This window comes from Salmo trutta, chromosome 15 (genome assembly GCF_901001165.1).
Source record: "Salmo trutta chromosome 15, fSalTru1.1, whole genome shotgun sequence".
Taxonomy (NCBI): Eukaryota; Metazoa; Chordata; class Actinopteri; order Salmoniformes; family Salmonidae; genus Salmo; species Salmo trutta.
In genome coordinates, this window is record NC_042971.1 from 21,333,394 (window position 1) to 21,355,475 (window position 22,082).

A 22,082-nucleotide genomic window follows, 5' to 3' on the forward strand; every position below is an offset into this window, starting at 1 on the left:
AGGCAGGCAATGGTCAAACACAGGTAGGCAGTCAAAAACAAACAATACCTCACAACCATACAAACAGAAAGAACTGAACTCAATAGGGAGCTGATGAGACCAAATGAGAATTGAACACAGGAGAAATCAATGAACAAAATGAAAGACAGGGCTACGTTGCAGAACACAAGGAAACAGGGCTACGTTCAAGAACACAAAGAAAAAGAACACAAGGTTGACTAAGAAAAGAAAAGCAGAACCTTACAGTATCTCCCAATTTATTTATTTTTTATTGTAAAAAAAATATACTTCTTCTAAAAAATACAACTCACCTTCTACACTTTTTCAAATAGACAGAAATCAACAGAGAGTAATGGCGTACATTGTTGACTGTGATTTACCAATATTGCGCAGAATGTAATGTGATGATTATGACACTTAATGGCTTAAATCGTAATGGCTAGATCTCTCTAGTCCAGTGCCTCACTTCCCAACTGTATTCCTGAGACTCAGTGGCTCTCTTTCCTTTGTAGATTAAGAATATTCCAGTAGCCACCCCCAGCAGCCCAAGAGTGAGGCCCACTCCACAGAATACAGCAGGACCAGGACCAGCACTGGACCCACTGACCTTATATTCTGGAAGACAAGATGTGTCACCAGAATCAGCACAATACACAACCACTCATCACACACTGCCTTGAAATGGTTTGTTTCATTTTGTCACCCTCATCATGGCAAAGACACGGAGAAATGCATATGATGCAGCTTGCATATGATGCAGCTCAATTTCAGAGTTGTTTGAGTTCCTTCTTAAGGTTTAATATTAAAGTAAATATAATGAACAAAAATATAAACGCAACATGTAATGTGTTGGTCCCATGTTTCATGAGCTGAAATAAAAGACCCCAGACATTTTCCATATACACAAAACATTATTTCTCTCAACTTTTGTCCACAAATTTCATTACATCCCTATTAGTGAGCATTTCACTTTGCCAAGATAATCCATCCACCTGACTGGTGTGGCATATCAAGAAGCTGATTAAACAGCATGATCATTACACAGGTGCACCTTGTGCTGGGGACAATAAAAAGCCACTCTAAAATGTGCAGTTTTGTCACACAACACAATGCCATAGATGTCTCAAGTTCTGAGGGAACATGCAGTCGGCATGCTGACTGCAAGAATGTCCACCAGAGCTGTTGCCAGAGAATTTAATGTTCATTTCTCTGCCATAAGCCAACTCCAACGTAATTTTAGAGAATTTGGTATATGTCCAACCGGTCTCACAACTACAGATCACATGTAACCACGCCAACCCAGGACCTCAACATCCGGCTTCTTCCCTGGCGGGATTATCTAAGACCAGCCACCCGGACTCATCTGCGCTGCCTTCCCAGTCATGTGAAATCCATAGATTAGGGCCTAATGAATTTATTTCAATTGACTAATTTCCTTATATGAACTGTAACTCGTTGAAATTGTTGCATGTTGCGTTTATATTTTTGTTCAGTATAGAACCATGTACAAAAATATTATGTCCTCTCTCACCCCTGGTTTTGGGGTCCTTCAGGGCCGTGTGCGCCACAGCGCAGATGTAGACGTCTTCCTTTTGTGGGGTGAAACTCAGGCTGGAGAACTGGTGGAACGTTCCATCTTTATTAGGATAGTAACGACTGAGAGACAATCCCTCAGTCACCTCCATTCCATTCTTGGTCCAGTTGACTTTGACAGGCGGGGGAAAGAAATCATTCACAAAGCAGATGAGGGTGTTCTCCACCCCCAGTTCCACCTCATCCCTGGGGTAGATGGTGCTCTCAGGGGCATCTAGAGGGCAACAAAAGCCTGAAACTGTATTCACAAAAATTTAAGTTTGTCAGACTTTCGAAATGTCAGCGCCTATTGTCCCATTCATTTGGGATTAAGGCAGATACTGTACATAGACCTACTCAAAAGATAGCATATTTGGTATTTGGTATTTTATTAGGATCCCCATTAGCTGTTGCAAAAGCAGCATCTACTCTTCCTTGGGTCCACACAAAACACAAAACATGACATAATAAAGAACATTAATAGACAAGAAAAGATCAAGGACAGAACTACATCAATTTAAAAAAGGCACACGTAGCCTACATATCAACACCTAATGTACACACAAACTATCTATATCAAATAGGGGAGAGGCGTTGTGCTGTGAGGTGATGCTTTATCTGTTTATTTTAAACCAGGTTTGCTGTTCATTTGAGCAATATGAGATGGAACTGTACGCTTTCTTGAATTTGTTCTGGATTTAGGGACTGTGAAAAGACCCCTGGTGGCATGTGTGGTGGGGTAAGTGTGTGTCAGGGCTGTGTGTAAGTTTGGGATTTTCAACTCATTAATGTCTCTTATAAAAAGAAGAAGTGATGCAGTCAGTCTCTCCTCAACCCTTAGCCAAGAGAGACTGGCATGGATATTATATGACATTACCGTAATTTCCGGACTATTAAGCGCACCTGAATATAAGCCGCACCCACTGAATTTTTTGTATTTATTTTTTTGAACATAAATAAGACGCACATGTCTATAAACCGCAGGTGCCTACCGGTACATTGAAACAAATGAACTTTACACAAGCTTTAACGAAACACGGCTTGTAACAAAAAATAAAACATTAGCAGTAAGCTTTAGTTGTCTTTTTGCACTGAGTCAATTCCTCACGCTGCTGTTTCCAACGTCTTATCATTGACTCATTAAGACCAAGCTCCCGTGCAGCAGCTCTATTTCCTTTTCCAACAGCCAGATCAATCGCCTTCAACTTGAAAGCTGCATCATATGCATTTCTCCGTGTCTTTGCCATGATGAGGGTGACAAAATGACTACCGTAATCAGAATGATGGGAAGTTTGAGAGCGCTCGATTTAATCTAAACAGTAAACAAAAAAGTTGTTTGACCTTAACCCGTTCGGCAATTTCATTGGTCTAATGAAAGCTTCATGCCGCCAAAAAACTGAGCACGTCACAGAATGTGTTTTTTTGAGAGAAAAAAAGGAAAGCGGGAAAAATCCATATATTAGCCGCGAGGTTCAAAGCGTGGGAAAAAAGTTGCGGCTTATAGTCCGGAATTTACGGTAACTCCGCTCGACAGACCACTCTGACAAAGATTGATTTTGGAGACGCACAAATCATGTTGAATCACTGATTATTTATCAGTTTATGTGAGACATTCCCATCAATCTTCACTTACCTTTGATTTTTGGTATTTTCGGTTCAGACTGTTTGCCCCATGCGATGCAGTCTTTGCACCAAACTCTGCTAATGGTAGCATATTCACAAGCCCTTTCTTTATCCTCTGGTGTAATAGATATGAATTTAGGTAATGTAAACGCTACATCTGCTATTAGACATGTATTACTGTTTTTATTGAAGTCACCATAGAAGACTTCATCTCCATCAATCTCAAGTCCCACCGCAGGATCACTTGACTCAAAGCATCCGTAGATAAAGTGAATTTCATGATGAACTGAAATGGGGGGAAAGCACATTACTTCAAATGAATCAACTGAGGTTTATATAATTTTTCCAGGATGGTAATATCTACACTACCGGTGAAAAGTTTTGGAACACATACTCATTCAAAGGTTTTTCTAAATTTTTTACTATTTTCTACATTGTAGAATAATAGTGAAGACATCAACACTATGAAATAACACATATGGAATGATGTAGTATGCAAAAAAGTGTTAAACAAATCAAAATATATTTTATATTTAAGATTCTTAAAATAGCTACCCTTTGCCTTAATGAAAGCTTTGCACACTCTTGGCATTCTCTCAACCAGCTTCACCTGAAATACTTTTCCAACAGTCTTGAAGGAGGTCCCACATATGCTGAGTATTTGTTGGCTGCTTTTCATTCACTCTGCGGTCCGACTCGTCCCAAACCATCTCAATTTGGTTGAGGTCAGGGGATAGTGGAGGCCAGGTCATCTGATGCAGCACTTCATCACTCTCCTTCTTGGTAAAATAGCCCTTACACAGCCTTGAGGTGTGTTCGCTCATCCATATATATGTCATATTCTTATTCCATCCCTTTACTTAGATTGGTGTGTATTAGGTAGTTGTTGTGGAATTGTTAGATTACTTGTTAGATATTACTGCACTGTCGGAACTAGAAGCACAAGCATTTTGCTACACTTGCATTAACATCTGCTAACCATGTGTATGTGACCAATACAATTTAATTTGATTTGATGTGTTGGGTCGTTGAAAAACAAAGGATAGTCCCACTAAGCCCAAACCAGATGAGATGGCGTATCGCTGCAGAATGCTGTGTTGGCCATGCTTGTTAAGTGTGCCTTGAATTATAAATAAATCCCAGACAGTGTCACCAGCAATGCACCCCCACTCCATAACACCTCCTCCTCCATGCTTTACGGTTGTCACGCCTGCTCCCGCTCCCCCTCTCCAGTGCTCGAGGTCATCAGTTCACTCATCATTACGCACACCTACCACCGTCGTTATGCGCACCTGCACTTAATTTTGTGACTCACCTGGACACCATCACGTCATTGACCTCCCCTATATCTGTCATCTCCTCAGTTTCATTCCCGAGTCAGCATTGATGTTATGTTTCTCCTGTCCAGACGCTTTTCTTGTTTTGTTTCATGCCTATTTATTATTAAATCCACACACTGTATTTGCATCTCGTCTCCCAGCGTCTGTCAATACGGAACTGTTACAGAATGCAGACTCCACAATTGGAGGCATCAGGGATGTTTTTTTATTTTTATTATAATTTTTTGGGGGGTGATGTCGGGTCCAGGTGCCGCTACCAACGCAATCGGGGATACCTCAGCTGGCTCATCAAGCTCCCACGCCTCGGCCAGCCCGTCAGGCTCGCCCGGGTAGGACGCCAGGTGGTGCCCCTAGTGGGGGCGGGGGGGGGGGGGGGTACTGTCATGTCTGCTCCCACGCCCCCTCTCCGGTGCTCGAGGTCATCAGTTCACTCATCATTACACACACCTGCCACCATCGTTACGCGCACCTGCGCTTAATTATCGGACTCACCTGGACTCACCTGGATTTACCTCCGCTATATCTGTCACTTTCATTCCGGAGTCAGCATTAATGTTGTTGTGTTTTTCTGTCCAGACACTGTTATTGTTTTGTTTCAAGTCTATTTATTATTAAATCCACACCCTGTACTTGCTTCTCATCTCCCAGCGTCTATCATAACGGAACCGTTACAACGGTGGGAAATACACATGCGGAGATCATCCGTTCACCCACACTGCGTCTCACAAAGACACGGCGGTTGGAACCAAAAATCTCCAATTTAGACTCCAGACCAAAGGACAAATTTCCACCAGTCTAATGTCCATTGCTCATGTTTCTTGGCTTAAGCAAGTCTCTTCTTCTTATTGGTGTACTTTAGAAGTGGTTTCTTTGCAGCAATTTGACCATGAAGGCCTGATTCACACAGTCTCCTCTAAACAGTTGATATTGAGATGTATCCGGGGCGGCAGGTAGCCTAGTGGTTAGATCTTGCAGCCGCAAGGTTTCAAGATCAAATCCCTGAGCTGACATGGTAAAAATCTGTTGTACTGCCCCTGAACAAGGCAGTTAACCCACTGTTCCTAGGCCATCATTGAAAATAATAATTTGTTCTTAACTGACTTGCCTAGTTATATAAAGGTAAAATAAAACTTGAACTCTGTGAAGTGTTTATTTGGGCTGCAATTTCTGATGCTGTTAACTCTAATGAACTTATCCTCTGCAGCAGAGGTAGCTCTGGGGCTTCCATTCCTGTGGCGGTCCTCATGAGAGCAAGTTTTATCATAGCACTTGATGGTTTTTGCGACTTCACTTGAAGAAACTTTCCAAGTTCTTGAAATGTCCAGTATTGACTGACCTTCATGTCTTAAAGTAATGATGGACTGTCGTTTCTCTTTGCTTATTTGAGCTGTTTTTGCCATAATACACAACTGATTGGCTCAAATGCATTAAGAAGGAAAGAAATTCCACAAATTAACTTTTAAGAAGAAACACTTGTTAATTGAAATGCATTCCAGGTGACAACCTTATGAAGCTGGTTGAGAGAATGCCAAGATTGTGCAAAGCTGTCATCAAGGCAAAGGGTAGCTATTTTAAGAATCTCAAATATAACATTTATTTTGATTTGTTTAACACTTTTTTTGGTTACTACATGATTCCGTATGTGTTATTTCATAGTTTTGATGTCTTCACTATTATTCTACAATGTAGAAAATAGTAAAAATAAAGAAAAACCCTTGAATGAGTACGTGTTCTAAAAGTTTTGACAGGTAGTGTATATCAAACATGAACAAAGGCATTTACACTAGTACAGTATAAAACATAAATCAAACTCTTACTTTCTGCAGAAGTGCAAACGGCTCCAGTGAGAATCAGTATAATCACAGAGTAATTCATCTCTAAGCTCATCTGTGTGTTTGAGGGAGTGCTGCAGAATCTACCTCTTTCAGTCTCTGATGGGAAGCTCTGAAAAGGAGGAAACTACAAATGTGTTGTTTCTGCTATGCAGCCAATATGGAAATTCCTTTCATTCTTACGTGACCACACACCAAACTTATACACCCAGGCCAAGTTATTAAATCCTGTCGTGGAAATTCACCACTAAGGACTCAAACTCAAAGTAAATGAAGCAATCTTTATTAACTCAAGGAGAGGTTCACAAACTCAATACAAGCTTGATGAAAACTCTGAAGAGGATGTTCCCATTCAGTTATATTATACTGCTACACAAACAAGTTATAAGCATAGATGGTTTCTGTATGTGACTGACTGATACCACATGAAGGCTTCTTACCTTGAAACTGACATAGTGTATCACTCCTTCTAGTTTGCAGAGCAATGTTCTGGGCGTACTGTCACGCCCTGACCTGAGAGAGCCGTTTTATTTCTCTATTTTGTTAGGTGAGTGTGTGGGGTGGGCATTCTATGTGATGTATTTCTTTCTTTTGGCCGAGTATGGTTCCTAATCAGAGGCAGCTGTCTATCGTTGTCTCTGATTGGGAATCATACTTAGGCAGCCTTTTCCCACCTGTGTTTGTGGGCAGTTGTTTTTCTGTTTAGTGATTCTGTACCTGACGGAACTGTTTGGCTTTTTGTTTCTTTTGTTCGTGTGTTTCATAGTAAATAAAATATGAACACTTACCACGCTGCGCTTTGGTCCACTCCTTCAACTTCAGACGACAGCCATTACACGTACTGCCAAATTGCTTATGAATGAAAGTGTGGTTTCCTCTGTGCACTCAACCAGTCACTCGCTTGAACCCAACCAAGACAGGTTATTACAAGAGCAGCATTGTGCTAAACATACAATCACATACACACCATAAAATGTCCATCACAATACAATGAGTGTTTTTTATTGTATGATTACACATTTCCATTGCTCTGAAACGGATGTTCGTCTCGTGGTTCACTAAAGCCCTGAAACACTTCAGCTAGTTCTGAATGTGATAAAACAAGTCGTGTTGACAAAGAATGTGATGGCCTGAAAATAAGAGTAGGCCTAGTTCAGCTCCAAACAACCATTGGTTGGGCCTACATCAAATTAGAACTGCTAGAACTGTGACGCCCTGATCTGTTTCACCTGTCCCTGTGATTTTATCCACCCCCTCCAGGTGTCGCTTATTTTCCTCAGTGTATTTATCCCTGTGTTTCCTGTCTCTCTGTGCCAGTTCGTCTTGTATGTTTAGTCAAGTCAACCAGCGTGTTTTTTCCCACGTACCCCTTTTCTATTCTCTTTTGCTAGTCTTCCAGGTTTTGACCACTGCCTGACTCTGAACTACTTACCAACCTGCCTGATCATCCTGCCTGCTCTGACCTCGGTACCTATTTTGACCTTTTGCCTGTACACGACCATTCTCTTGCCTACCCCTTTTTGGGTTAATAAACATTGTAAGACTCCAACCATCTGCCTCCTGTGTCTGCATCTGGGTCTCGCCTTGTGTCATGATAAGAACCATATACAGCACATTCAGAAAGTATTCACATTTCACCTTTAACTTTTTCCCCCAAAATTGATACAGCCTGAATGTTATGAATTAAATTAAGTATTTGTGTCACTGATCTACACAGAATACCCTATAAAGCAAAAATGTAATTTTGTTTTGAGAAATGTTAACAAATTAATTTTAAAATTAGAAGCTGAAATGTCTTGAGTCAAGTATTTAAACCCTTTTATGGCAAGCCTAAATAAGTGTCATGTTCGTCGTAAGGATCGGACCAAACTGCAGCGGGGATGTGAAACATCTTTTATTTCAGAAAAGAAACAAAACACTTGAACAAAATAACGACGAAAAACAGTCCTGTAAGGTGCTCTGACTATACAAGGAACAACTACCCACAAATCCCAATGAAAAAACACCCCTATTAAATAGGACCTTCAATTAGAGGCAACGAGGAACAGATGCCTCCAATTGAAGGTCAACCCAATAAACTAAGTATAGAAATAGAATAAATAAACAGACATAGAAACCGACTAACATAGAACATTGGCCAAAAAACCCCGAAACACACTAAACAAACACCCCCTGCCACGCCCTGACCAAACTACAATAACAAACAACCCCTTTTACTGGTCAGGACGTGACAGTACCCCCCCCCCCCCCCCTCCAAAGGTGCAGACGCCGGATGCACCTCAAACAAAAAAACACAAAAATAAACCCCAAAAATAGGGAGGGAAGGGAGGGTGGCCACCGTCACCCGGTTCTTGTGCAACACCCCCCTCTTCCCAAACCTCCCCCCTACGGAGGTGGCTCAGGAGCGGGAAGCAGACACCGCTCCACCACTGGCTCACCCCACTTTAGTGGCGCCTCTAGAGCGAGGTCCCTCGCCGCCGACCCCGGACTGGGGACCCTCGCAACGGGCGACTCTGGCTGCGCCGGACTGGCTGGCGACTCTGGCTGCGTCGGACTGGCGGGCGACTCTGACGGTTCCGGACTGTAAGCCGTCTCTGTCGGTTCCGGACTGTAGGGTGTCACCGGAAGCACTGGACGGGGAACTGTCGCCGGAAGCTCTGGACGGGGAACTGTCGCCGGAAGCTCTGGACGGGGAACTGTCGCCGGAAGCTCTGGACGGGGAACTGTCGTCGGAAGCTCTGGATGGGGACTGCGCACTGAAGGCCTGGTGCGTGGGGCTGGCTTTGGAGGCGCCAAGCTAGAGACACACACCTCAGGGCTAGTGCGAGGAAAAGGAACAGGACGTACTGGACTGGGCAGGCGCACTAAAGGCCAGTTTGGCTGGCTTTGGAGGCGCCAAACTAGAGACACGCACCTCAGAGCTAGTGCGAGGAGCAGGAACAGGACGTACTGGACTGGGCTGACGCTGACGCACAAACAACCCCTTTTACTGGTCAGGACGTGACAATAAGTTCAGGAGTAAAAATGTGCTTAACAAATCACATAAGTTGCATGGACTCATTCTGTGTTCAATAATAGTGGGTGTCAGGATTTTGATGTGGCAGTTATTGATGTAATGTTTGTCCCCCATGAGACACCATAGGAACAAAGCCAGTATCTCTTCCTCAAAATAAGATAACTCAAAAAATCTGTAATACATTTTTGCATTTTTGCAGAGGAGGTTTCAGTTTTACATCAATTTTACATCTAGCTAACATGTTTGGTCCAGTATTTCGCAAGTAAAAATTGCGTGATGTGTTGTCTTATGTTAAAAAAAAGTCTGATCCGCTGCACTGTTGGGCAACTGTCTGCTGTTTGTGTGTTATGTGGTAGGATTGGAAAAAGCGCAAACACCCCAGCTGTGTATCCCGTGTTAGTTGGCAAGTGAGCATAGTCTAAATCAAAACCCAACCTTCAAGTAAGTCATGACGAACTGACTTGAAAAACTTGGACGACACTGACTTTATGACAAAAACTAATATCGATGTCACATAGGCCGTTTTCTGTCAGAGAAGTTGTTTATAGCCTTCTGATGTGCTTTAAGCAAAGGAATTAACTTTTTGTCCTGAATACAAAGCATTATGTTTGGGGCAAATGCAACACAAAACATCACTTTCCAATAAGTCACTGAAGTAAAACTGTAAAGAATATTCATATTTTCAAGCATGGTGGTGGTTGCATCATGTTATAGGTATGCTTGTCATCGGCAAGGACTAGGTAGTTTTTTTAGGATAAAAATAAATGGAATCCAACTAAGCACAGGCAAAATCCTAGAGGAAAACCTGGTTCAGTCTGCTTTCCAACAGACACTGGGATATGAATTCCCTTTCAGCAGGTCAATCTTAAAACACAAGGCCAAATCTATACTGGAGTGGCTTACCAAGATGACATTAAATGTTCCTGTGTGGCCTATTTTTCAGTTTTGACCATTGTAGGTCTAAGCACTTACATCGCAATAACTACTAAGCAAACATAAGGCATTGTTTTAAGATGGTCATAATATGTATAATTTAGCCATTTGATTCAGAATTTTGGGACCACTGTCTTGAACTCACTGAATTCTGAGATTCACCAGTTCCGAGTTTCCAGTTGTTTCGAACGCGGCAGAAGTCATGCTGGATTGACATAATGGCCAATGATGAGTGTTTATCCTTTTAAGCTTGGAAAAGAGACCCTTAAACCCAGACTTGGACCACACACCCACTCCACTGAATAGCAAGCTAGTGATTGCTTTGCAATGCTTGCAGTTAGCCACTGATTCCTTCCAAACCACTCATTGTTGAATTTGCGATTTCCAACTTGTTGTGTAATGTTTATGTCCAATGGCCGATGAGCACCGATACAATTTATCTATGATTTCTCTTCATAATTTCTCTTCATATGACAAGGATTGAAAATTATTTGCCAGTAGATTGTCAACTTGATTCATGATGTTGACTGCTAGCTTACTAGCTAAGATTTTGAAAGTATGATGTTGACACGATCAGTCCAGTCAAAGCTACGGTAGATATAACGTGATTTGATATTTTATCTGTGGACAATGACCTTGAGCCTTCTTGGATGGGCACTTCTAATGTAACTATGGCAGCACTTAAGGGGCTTGAATTTTCAAGCACTACCCGTAGATTTTGCGGTGATGTAGTGTCCCCATGAATGACAGAACACTGAGCCAATCACAGCGCAAATAGAGAACATTACCAACCCCTACGCGCTGTATTTTCCGCTGGCTGCCCCACCACCACAGAAAGCACTGAGCTAGGCTGAAACACCTGTGTTTTGGAGCTGCCTTACTCAAGAAAGCCAAAAAGAGACCATGTTTGTATGCAGCTTTATTAACTCAATGTTTGTTTTTTGCTTTTTTACATTGTTTACAAACTGATATGAGACACGCATTAATGCCAAAATAACATATAAAACAGGCAACAAATACACACACAACAAAACAAGCCATACCATGTAGTGTTGGCCCATTAGGTTTTTGACACATTCACCACTCTCCCGCTGAAAGATCAGCCACAAAATGTTGGCACCATTGTAACAGGTTTTAATCCAGCCGTGGTCTCCAGCATGGGAACAGAAGAGGAGGACCTGATGCGGTGGTCTCAGATTGGACTTCTCCAAACCATCTTGGTTCTGACACACACAAGCTTTTCAGGTTCATCAACCTATTTAAATAACTCTCACACCCAACAGCAACCTTTGGTTCATGAGAGAACCTTCATAAATCAGCAAAATGTTAATAACTTATTTATTGACACTTTTTTAGTGTCTGACAGACAGAGAGGGCTGCCTTGCTTCTAGTCCTTGCTGTATTTTGTTTTTTATGTATTATTTATTACATTGTTAGCCCAGAAAATATGAAGTGTTATTACATACAGCCGGGAAGAACTATTGGATATCAGAGCGACGTCAACTTACCAGCACTACGACCAGGAATACGACTTTCCCGAAGCGGATCTTTTGTCCGAACCACCCAGGGCATTTAAACTGTTTCCAGAGGCTGACCAAAACAACGGCGCCAGAGAAGAGGCAGATGGAGCAGTCTTCTGGTCAGACTTCGGATGCGCGCACACCACCCACCGCTTCCAAATATATTACTCGCTAATGTCCAGTCTCTAGATAACAAGGTAGATGAAATTAGGGCAAGGGTTGCTTTCCAAAGAGACATCAGGGATTGTAATACTCTGTTTCACGGAAACATGGCTCTCTCGGGATATTCTGTTGGAGTTGGTACAGCCACCTGGATTCTTTGTGCGTCCCGCCAACAGGAATAAGCATCTCTCCGGGAAGAAGAACATCTCATGGAATAATTGTAACAACATACAGGAACTCAAGTCTTTTTGTTCACCTGACCTAGAATTCCCCACAATCAAATGCCAACCGTATTATCTCCCAAGGGAATTCTCCTCGGTTATTTTCACAGCCGTGTATATCCCCCTCAAGCCAATACCACGGCAGCCCTCAAGGAACTTCACTGGACTTTATGCAAACTGGAAACCATATATCCTGAGGCTACATTTATTGTAGCTGGGGATTTTAACAAAGCAATTTCGAGAACAAGGCTACCTAAATTCGATCAGCATATTGCCTGTAGCACTCGTGCTGGTAAAACACTGGATCACTGCTACTTGAACTTCCGCGATTTATACAAGGCCCTCCCCCGCCCTCCTTTTCATTAAATCTGACCACGACTCCATTTTGCTCTACCCTTCCTAAAAGCAGAAACTCAAACAGGATGTACCCGTGCTAAGTGCTATTCAATGCTAGTCTGACCAATCGGAATCCACACTTCAAGATTGTTTTGATCACGCGGACTGGGACATGTTCCCGGTAGCCTCAGAGAATAATATCGACATATACGCTGATTCGGTGAGTGAGTTTATAAGAAACGGTGGATAGATGGTGGCATTCGAGCAAAACTGAAAGTGCAAACCATGGTAAGTTGACAGGGAATATGGCCGAATACAAACAGTGTAAACAGGCAATCAAACAAGCGAAATGTCAGTAAACTGAAAGTGCGATCCACCGCATTTAACCATGAAAAGGTGATTTGAGATTATGGCCGAATACAAAGAGTGTAGTTATTCCCTCCGAGGCAAACAAACAAGCCAAATGTCAGTATAGAGACAAAGTGGAGTCGCAATCCATCGGCTCAGACACGAGACGTATGTGGCAGGGTCTACAGACAATCACGGACTACAAAAAGAAAACCAGCCACGTCACGGTCACGGCCACCGACGTCTTGCTTCCAGACAAACTACACACCTTCTTTGCCTGCTTTGAGGATAATACAGTGCCACCAACACAGCCCGCTACCAAGGACTGTGAGCTCTCCTTCTCCGTGTCTGACATGAGTAAGACATTTAAATGTATTAACCCTCACAAGGCTGCCGGCCCAGACGGCATCCCTAGCCGCGTCCTCAGAGCATGCACAGACCAGCTAGTTGGTGTGTTTACGGACATATTCAATCTCACCCTCTCCCAGTCTGCTATCCCCACATGCTTCAAGATGGCCACCACTGTTCCTGCACCCAAGAAGGCAAAGGTAACTGAACTTAATGACTATTGCCCCGTAGCACTCACTTCTGTCATCATGAAGTGCTTTGAGAAACTAGGCAAGGATCATATCACCTCCACCTTACCTGTCACCCTAGACCCACTTCAATTTGCTTACCACCCCAATAGGTCCACAGATGATGCAATCACCATCACACTGCCCTATCCCATCTGGACAAGAGTAAGAATGCTATTCATTGACTATAGCTCAGCATTCAATACCATAGTACCCTCCAAGCTCATCATTAAGCTTGAGGCCCTGGGTCTCAACCCCACCCTCCAATTGGGTCCTGGACTTCCTGACTGGCCGCCCCAGGTGATGAAGGTAGGAAACAACACCTCCACTTCGCTGATCCTCAACACTGGGGTCCCACAAGGGTGTGTGCTCAGCCCCTTCCCTTCCTGTTCAGCCATGACTGCGTGGCCATGCACGCCTCCAACTCAATCATCAAGTTTGCAGACAACACAACAGTAGTGAGCTTGATTACCAACAACGACGAGAGGATGTGAGGGCACTCGGAGTGTGGTGTCAGGAAAACAACCTCTCACTCAACGTCAACAAAACAAAGGAGGTGATCGTGGACTTCAGGAAACAGCAGAGGAAGCACCCCTCTATCAACAGACAGGACAGCAGTGTAGAAGGTGGAAAGTGTTAAGTTCCTCGGCGTACACATCACGGACAAACTGAAATGGTCAACCCACACAGACAGTGTTGTGAAGAAGGTGCAACAGCGCCTCTTCAACCTCAGGAGGCTGAAGAAATTTGGCTTGTCACCTAAAACCCTCAAACTTTTACAGATGCACAATTGAGAGCATCCTGACGTGCTGTATCACCGCCTGGTACGGTAACTGCAACACCCACAACCGCAAGAGGGTGGTGTGGTCTGTACAACGCATCACCGGGGGCAAACTACCTGCCCTCCAGGACACCTACAGCACCCGATGTCACAGGAAGGCCTTACAGATCATCAAGGACAACCACCCGAGCCACTGCCTGTTCAGCCACTACCATCCAGAAGGAGAAGTCAGTGCAGGTGAATCAAAGCTGGGATCGAGAGACTGAAAAACAACTTCTATCTCAAGGCCATCAGACTGTTAAACAGCCATCACTAACGCAGAGGCTGCTGCCTACATACAGTCTTAAAATCATTGGCCAATTTAATAAATGGATCACTAGTCACTTTAATAATGCCACTTAGTAATGTTTACATATCTTGTATCACTCATCTCATATGTATTGTAGAAGGCTCAAGGGTGTGGGGTTTCCACATCACCAAGTTCAATAACAAAACATGCACCAGTAGCACAACTAGAATGCAAATTGGGAGTTTATTAGGGATTTAGGTACACTGGGAGAAGAAGGGGGGAATTCAGCAAATGCTTCACAGTCCGCAAGCCGTTCTCGTTGTTTGTTCCGTTCTCCAGGGGTAATCCTCACACTCGGGTTCTCAGCCAATCCGGTTCGGTACACAAGGGGCGTAATCCGACAGTCCACGTCACAATGGGTAATCACACAGATATTGTTCTCTCTTCTCCCACTCTTCATAACGCACTTTGTTCTCTCCTTACTCCTCCCCTTTGTGCAGGCTGCTTCCTCCTTTATCACCAAGCACTCCTTGGCTTAACGAACAACAGCCTCGCCTCGTTGGGGCAGGAAGTCCATATTAGGCTCGGGTGTGGAGCCAGCGGGCTGCAAGATATCTCCCTTTAATAACCACTCCCCTCACCTCTCCCTACCATCTGCCACGGTATATACTATATTTTATACCATCTATTGCATCTTGCCTATGCCGCTCTGTCATTGCTCATCCATATATTTGTCAAGATCGTTTGTAGAAACGGACCAAGGTACAGCGTGAGAATCGTTCCACATCTTTATTATATTGTGAAACTTAGCCAAACGAACAATAAACTATAAACAAATCACAAACCGTGACGACAGAGGTGCAACATGCACTAACTCAAAATAATCTCCCACAAACACAGGTGGGAAAAACAACTACTTAAATATGATCCCCAATTAGAGACAACGATGACCAGCTGCCTCTAATTAGGAATCATACAAAAACCAACATAGAAAAAATAAACTAGAAAACCCCCCCAGTCACGCCCTGACCTACTCTACCATAGAAAATAAGAGCACTCTATGGTCAGGACGTGACAATATTTATATGTATATATTCTTATTGTCTAGTTAAATAAAGGTTCAATAATTTTTTATGTATTCCATTCCTTTACTTAGATTTGTGTGTATTAGGTAGTTGTTGTGAAATTGTTAGATTACATGTTAGATATTTCTGCACTGTTGGAACTAGAAGCACAAGCATTTCGCTACACTCGCAATAACATCTGATATCCATGTGTATGTGATCAATAACATTTGATTTGATTTGAGGATAGTGTGCTATTTCCCTGGTTTACATTTGCTATTCTGGTCATATTATCCCTATAAACAATGGCTTGACTTACTTTTGATATTATCCTAATAAAGTTTAGAAACTTTTGTGAAGGTTTGGTATGGTGTGGCTATTATTAAGCTTAAGCTACTGCAGGCCTATGATATGAAGGCAGTGCGCCCCGGCAGTCCAACTGACTATGACAGTTGAACTTGAGGTGAGGAAGAATGTTTCAAGCCTACCAGAGTTACTCCTATAATCTAACAATATAATGCTTAGCTTTATACAAAATATTTGGATCAAAAATTTACAAATGACCCTCCTTCTGTACGTCTATATCTGTGTAGCAGAAGCAGTAGCCATCTGACATAAAGAAATACATGTTGGTGTCGTACCATGCCACCGACATATTTCTCTCTTTCTCTGTCTCTCTCTCTGGGGCTAACCCTAAGCTTCTCTTCCTTTATATAGGCTATGTATACATTTATACAAATATTGATATCATACAGTGGACACCTAAGCCTATAGGCTTTGCAATGCCCTGACACATTTAGTGCTCAAATCTCTGACAGCTGAACCGTGACGTGGACAATTATTGTTTTAGGAAAGTACCCCCCATTTGGTCAATTGGCCAACATCCCTTGTTTATTGATGGCACTGGCTGCACCAGGTTGGATCTGAATGCATACGGCTGTCCATTCAATTTCTCAAATGTCTGGTTAATTAAAATCTTCCCTGCCATTTTCCTATAGGAAACTCTGAAATGGCATGTTGTTTTTAATAAAAGAAATGAATATTCACATGAAAATCTGTTGCCAATTGAATGGAAACCTAGCAATAAACAAGCTAAAGACTATGCGCTATTCCAGTGTCATGCACTTCATGGTTCACCAGCAGACCCAAACACCTAAGGAATATGCTACCAGCCAAACAAGCTTGTAAGAATTGAACTTAAACTCCCCCCCCCCCTCATACTCATCTGGAGGTTGAGCATTTTTTCGTCTCGATCTCTGTATCTATGTAAGTGTATACACAATTATGTAAAATTATGGCTGGTTTTCCTTTTGTAGTCCATGAATGTCTGTCGTCCCTGCCACATACGTATCGTGTCTGAGCCGTTGAATTGTGACTCAACTTCATCTCTATACTGATGTTTAGCTTGTTTGATTGCGTTGTGGAGTGAATAACTACACTATTTATATTCTGCCATATTACCAGTCACCTTGCCATGGTTAAATGAGGTGGTTCGCGCTTTCAGTTTCGCACGAATGCTACCATCTATCCACGGTTTCTGGGTAGGGTAGGTTTTAATAGTCACAGTGGGTACTCTGTTTATCTTATATGCTGTTGCCTAGTCATCTTACCCCTACACATATCTACCGTGCATTCAGAAATTATTCAGACCTGTTGACTTTTTCCACATTTTGTTACATTACAGCATTTTTCTAAAATTCAATTCATTTGTTTCCTCATCAATCTACACACAACACCCCATAACGGCAAAGCGAAAACAGGTTTAGAATTTTTTGCAAATGTATTACAAATGAAAAACACAAATACCTTATTTACATCAGTATTCAGACCCTTTGCTATGAGAATTGAAATTGAGCTAAGGTGCATCCTGCTTCCATTGATCATCCTTGAGATGTTCGTACAACTTGATTGAAGTCCGCCTGTATGAAATTCAATTGAGTGGACATGATTTGGAAAGGCACACACCTGTCTATATAAGGTCCCACAGTTGACAGTGCATATCAGAGAAGAAACCAAGCCATGAGGTTGAAGGAATTGTCCGTAGAGCTCCGAGACAGGATTGTGTCCAGGCACAGATCTGGGGAAGGGTAAAAAAAAATGTCTGCAGCATTGAAGGTCCCCAAGAACACAGTGTCCTCCATCATTCTTAAATGGAAGAAGTTTGGAACCACCAAGACTCTTCCTAGAGCTGGCCAAACTGAGCAATCGGGGGAGAAGGGCCTTGATCAGGGGGGTGACCAACAACCAGATGGTCACTCTGACAGAGCTCCAGAGTTCCTCTGTGGAGATGGGAGAACCTTCCAGAAGGTCAACCATCTCTGCAGCACTCCACCAATCAGGCCTTTATGGTAGAGTGGCCAAACGGAAGCCATTTCTCAGTAATAGGCATATGACAGCCCGCTTGGAGTTTGGAGGAAACCTGGCACCATCCCTACAGTGAAGTATAGTGGTCGCACCATCATGCTGTGGGGATGTTTTTCAGCGGCAGGGACATGGAGACTAGTCAGGATTGAGGGAAAGATGAACGGAGCAAAGTACAGAGAGATCCTTGATGAAAATCTTCCCCAGAGCACTCAAGACCTCAGACTGGGGTGAAGATTCACCTTCCAACAGGACAACAACCCTAAGTACACAGCTAAGACAACGCAGGTGTGGCTTTGGGACAAGTCTCTGAATATCCTTGAGTGGCCCAGCAAGAACCCGGACTTAAACCCGATCAAACATCTCTGGAGAGACCTGAAAATAGCTGTGCAGCGATGCTCCCCATCCAACCTGACAGAGCTTGAGAGAATCTGCAGAAAATAATGGGCGAAACTCCCCAAATACAGGTGTGTTAAGCTTGTAGCGTCATACCCAAGAAGACTCAAGGCTGTAATCGCTGCTAAAGGTGCTTCAACAAAGTACTAAGTAAAGGGTCTAAATACTTATGTAAATGTGATTTTTCATTTTTCATTTTTAATACATTTTAAGACATTTGCAAAAAAAATGTTTTTTAAAATCCAATTTAGAATAATTCTGTAACGTAACAAAATGTGGAAAAATCCAAGGGGTCTGAATACTTTCCGAATTCACTGTACTTCCACTGTACTTCCATCACTCCACATCTCTGAACATTGTAAATATGGTATTGGAACTGACCCTGTATTTATTATTCTTACTTACTTATTGTGTTTTTCATATTTGTTCTTATTTCTCGTGTTTTTTATTTCTAGTATTACATTGTTATTGATTATTGCATTGTTGGGATTTGAGTTTGCAAGAAAGGCATTTCACTGTACTTGTGCATGTAACATTAAAACTTGAAACTTAATTGGAGAGTTAATGTTTAGTGAAAAGTGTCCTTGAACAAATCAGGAGTCATACCTGCATTAGCATATTTGAATCTTCTGAAATCCACCTTGTCACCTTCTGCAGTAGTCATTGTGTTTGTGGCGTACCTAAAACCTGAAACACAGCATCACCAAAATCAACACAATCAATATTCAGCTCAGTTGGCTTGGTTTTGCTTTGCTCAGTAGTGTGTACATGGCTTCTATGTTCCACAATGCTGTGACATTGGCATAGGCACAAACTTATCCAAAGCGCTGGTAGACAGGAGTCTCAGATGTATTTGGAGGACATGAGTGAGGTCACATGACACAGCCTAGGCTACTCACAGTGGGATCCCTCTCCACCACCAGCACCCCATCCAGAATCATCTTCTGCTTCAGCCAGTAGACGATGGACCAGCCCACCACGCACCTCCTACAATCACGATGTCCGTAGAAGCGGTTCTTCTCAAATGGTGTCCAGTCACTGCCAGGCATGGCGTCGGCCGCATTCACCCTGAACGCTTTGCACTGGTTCTCTAGATCTGTGTTGAGAAATAGGAGGTTGTTATTGTTATTTCTATTAGGACATAAGGCACTTCATTGAAGAAAAGTCTTTGATGTGTCATTCTTGTTATAACTAAGAAAACTACTCAGTTCTTCTCATATCGACTGCAGAGGGACTTAATGATAATACATGGCATTCACACCAACTACAAGAAGAATTTCAACATATGATATTTCTACCTTTCATTTTAAATTTCAAATCAACTGAAATGATGAATGGGATTCATTTCAACATGTCAACAAAAAGTATTACAGCAAACAGCACTAAATGTCAACAATCAAAATGCATGTAGTAGTTTATCATCATTTACAATATATGAATATGAAATGTAATGAAAACCTCTTTGGTAAGTTAGCTAACTAGCAAATTAGGACATCTATTGAGATAGTATCTTCTCCTGGGGGACTTTTGTTTAGCCCTTACACTCGTGTGTCATAAGCGTCGTTGAAGGGGGACCAAAACGCAGCGGGTATATTGATCATCTTCTTACTTTATTAAAGAAAAAAACACTGAATCAAAATAAACAAACAAACAACGAAAACAGTCCAGTAAGGTGCACAGACTATACCGGAAACAACCACCCACAAACACAAGAGGAAACTGACCTGACTAAATATGGCCTCCAATTAGAGACAACGACAACCAGCTGCCTCTAATTGGAGGTCATTACCAAATACCCAACATAGAAATAGAAAACTAGATAAACACATCGAAATAGAAAATATAGGACATAAACCAAAAAAAAAAAAAAAATTAAACAAACACCCCCTGCCATGCCCTGACCAAACTACAATAACAAATAACACCTTTTACTGGTCAGGACGTGACATCGTGGAAATTGGCCTATATGTACAGGGCCAAAATTAAATGTTTCTAACAGAAGAACTATAAAAAGCATATACCTGACCATGGCAGCATTTGAAAGAGAACATGGGGAAGAGATTATGGGGAAATTATCAGACCAGAAGGTGAGGACACAACAGTTCCCCTGAAAAGACTGAATCCAAACATTTCCACTGTTGATTTTATGTGCATTTTACATTTACTGTACTTTTGACAGCATTTGTCAAAAACAAAATAAAAAAATACTCTGGATACATTCAGTAACAAAGTAAGAATATTAATTACATTTTAGCGTAGGTGAAAGATAAGAAATAAGGATTACAAGGGTTTGAGTGAGGTCTAACTTGTGTCTCCAAGTGGCCACACACTTCTCCAAACTGTGTACATTTCCTAAGTAATTTCAATGGACTTTTATGACTCAAGGAAAGACCCTTCAACTATAAAGGTGTTTTTTTAGCTCTCCTAGCTTTGCCATTGAGGAACTGAAGTAAGCACACTTGTAATTGTTTTGTTTGGCAAACAGCCCTACGTCCCCACGTCACACAATTACTGTAGTTGTTTACATAATCCAAAAACGTTCCATTATAAATCGCAATCTGGGTCAGGTGGGCATCATTTGAATGCTTATTCTATTGCCAACATGACTAACTAAGTTATGAATTCCGATCTCACAGTGTTAGGCTTTCAAAAGGCACTTCAGACAAACCGATTATAACTTTAATGCGCATAGAATGGAATCATGAGTGCGTTCAAGTGCCTGTTCCGCAGCTAATTTTCTTCACAATACAACAAACATAGGCTGATTCTGTTCAGGACATGTCATCCTTGTAAAGGTGTCTGAATGCTTCCCACCCGAAACAGTTCGGGACAGTTTGTGCATATATTATATTGACGGCATTTTGTGCCGTTTTTGTTAATTTTGGTATTCGGCAAGGTTTTTTTGGGTTGTTAGTGCACACTACATGTTTTCTCGAAGTCGGTAGCCGAAGTCGGAAGCCAAAGTCCACGTCCCTTTGTCAGTGATTGGTCAGCTGTAGGGATTCTTCAATTAAGTTGTTGTTGTCATTCAACAAACACTACCAGATCCACTAGCCCGTCAGCAAACATTTTTTTATAAAAAACTGTTAGCTGACATGGGCTAGTTGATCTGGACATTTCTGACAAGTTATAAATAGCTCTCTAAGGTATGCAATAACTAACATTACACGAGGAACTAATGATGCACTACCCAATTTCTACTATTACAACTTTCAAGACTAAGTGTAAAGCTGGACTGAGTTTCTTTAAAAGAAAATGCCTACACCTCGGGCGCCCCACAGTTTGGGAACCACTGACCTAAGCAGGACCTAGCAAGACTAAGGCCATGACCTCAGCTATTAGCAGACTTAGAATTTTGTTTAACAATATTAAAAAAGGAATTCCGTTACCAACAGTAATACAAATAACAAAACATTATTAATAATGCTACTACTATTAATAATAATAGTAGTAACAATATTAATAATATTATTAATATAATAGTCAAAACACTTTTAAATCGCATTGTTATTTAGCCCATTCATATTCAGTACATTTTTCATAATGGAAATAATGCACCGTAGTACACAATTTCCTGTACATTGTTTTACAGTAAAAGGGGGGTCCATTCTACTGAGGAACACCTCTAGTTTCCAAATCCACAGAGTGTACAACCCAAGAAGCGCCACTGCTCATTCTGCGGCCCTTAATGTAAGGGGTGCGTACTGGCGACA

At 42.0% G+C, this 22,082-nt stretch overlaps 1 protein-coding gene across 2 annotated transcripts; it reads right to left on the reverse strand.

Moving 5' to 3' along the window:
* Positions 1–240: 240 nt before the first annotated feature.
* LOC115148612 (H-2 class II histocompatibility antigen, A-Q alpha chain-like) lies at positions 241–6,934 on the reverse strand. 2 transcript variants are annotated; one of them, XM_029690657.1, is made up of 4 exons: positions 6,353–6,934; positions 3,206–3,481; positions 1,532–1,807; positions 241–615 (listed from the first exon to the last, which is right to left on the reverse strand). In XM_029690657.1, exons 1-4 carry the CDS (start codon positions 6,420–6,422, stop codon positions 440–442), a joined length of 798 nt encoding a protein of 265 aa, XP_029546517.1. In that variant the 5' UTR covers positions 6,423–6,934; the 3' UTR covers positions 241–439. The 2 variants fall into 2 exon arrangements, with proteins under 2 accessions (XP_029546517.1, XP_029546516.1); XM_029690656.1 differs by having other exon boundaries at positions 1,532–1,831.
* Between the last annotated feature and the right edge of the window lie 15,148 nt (positions 6,935–22,082).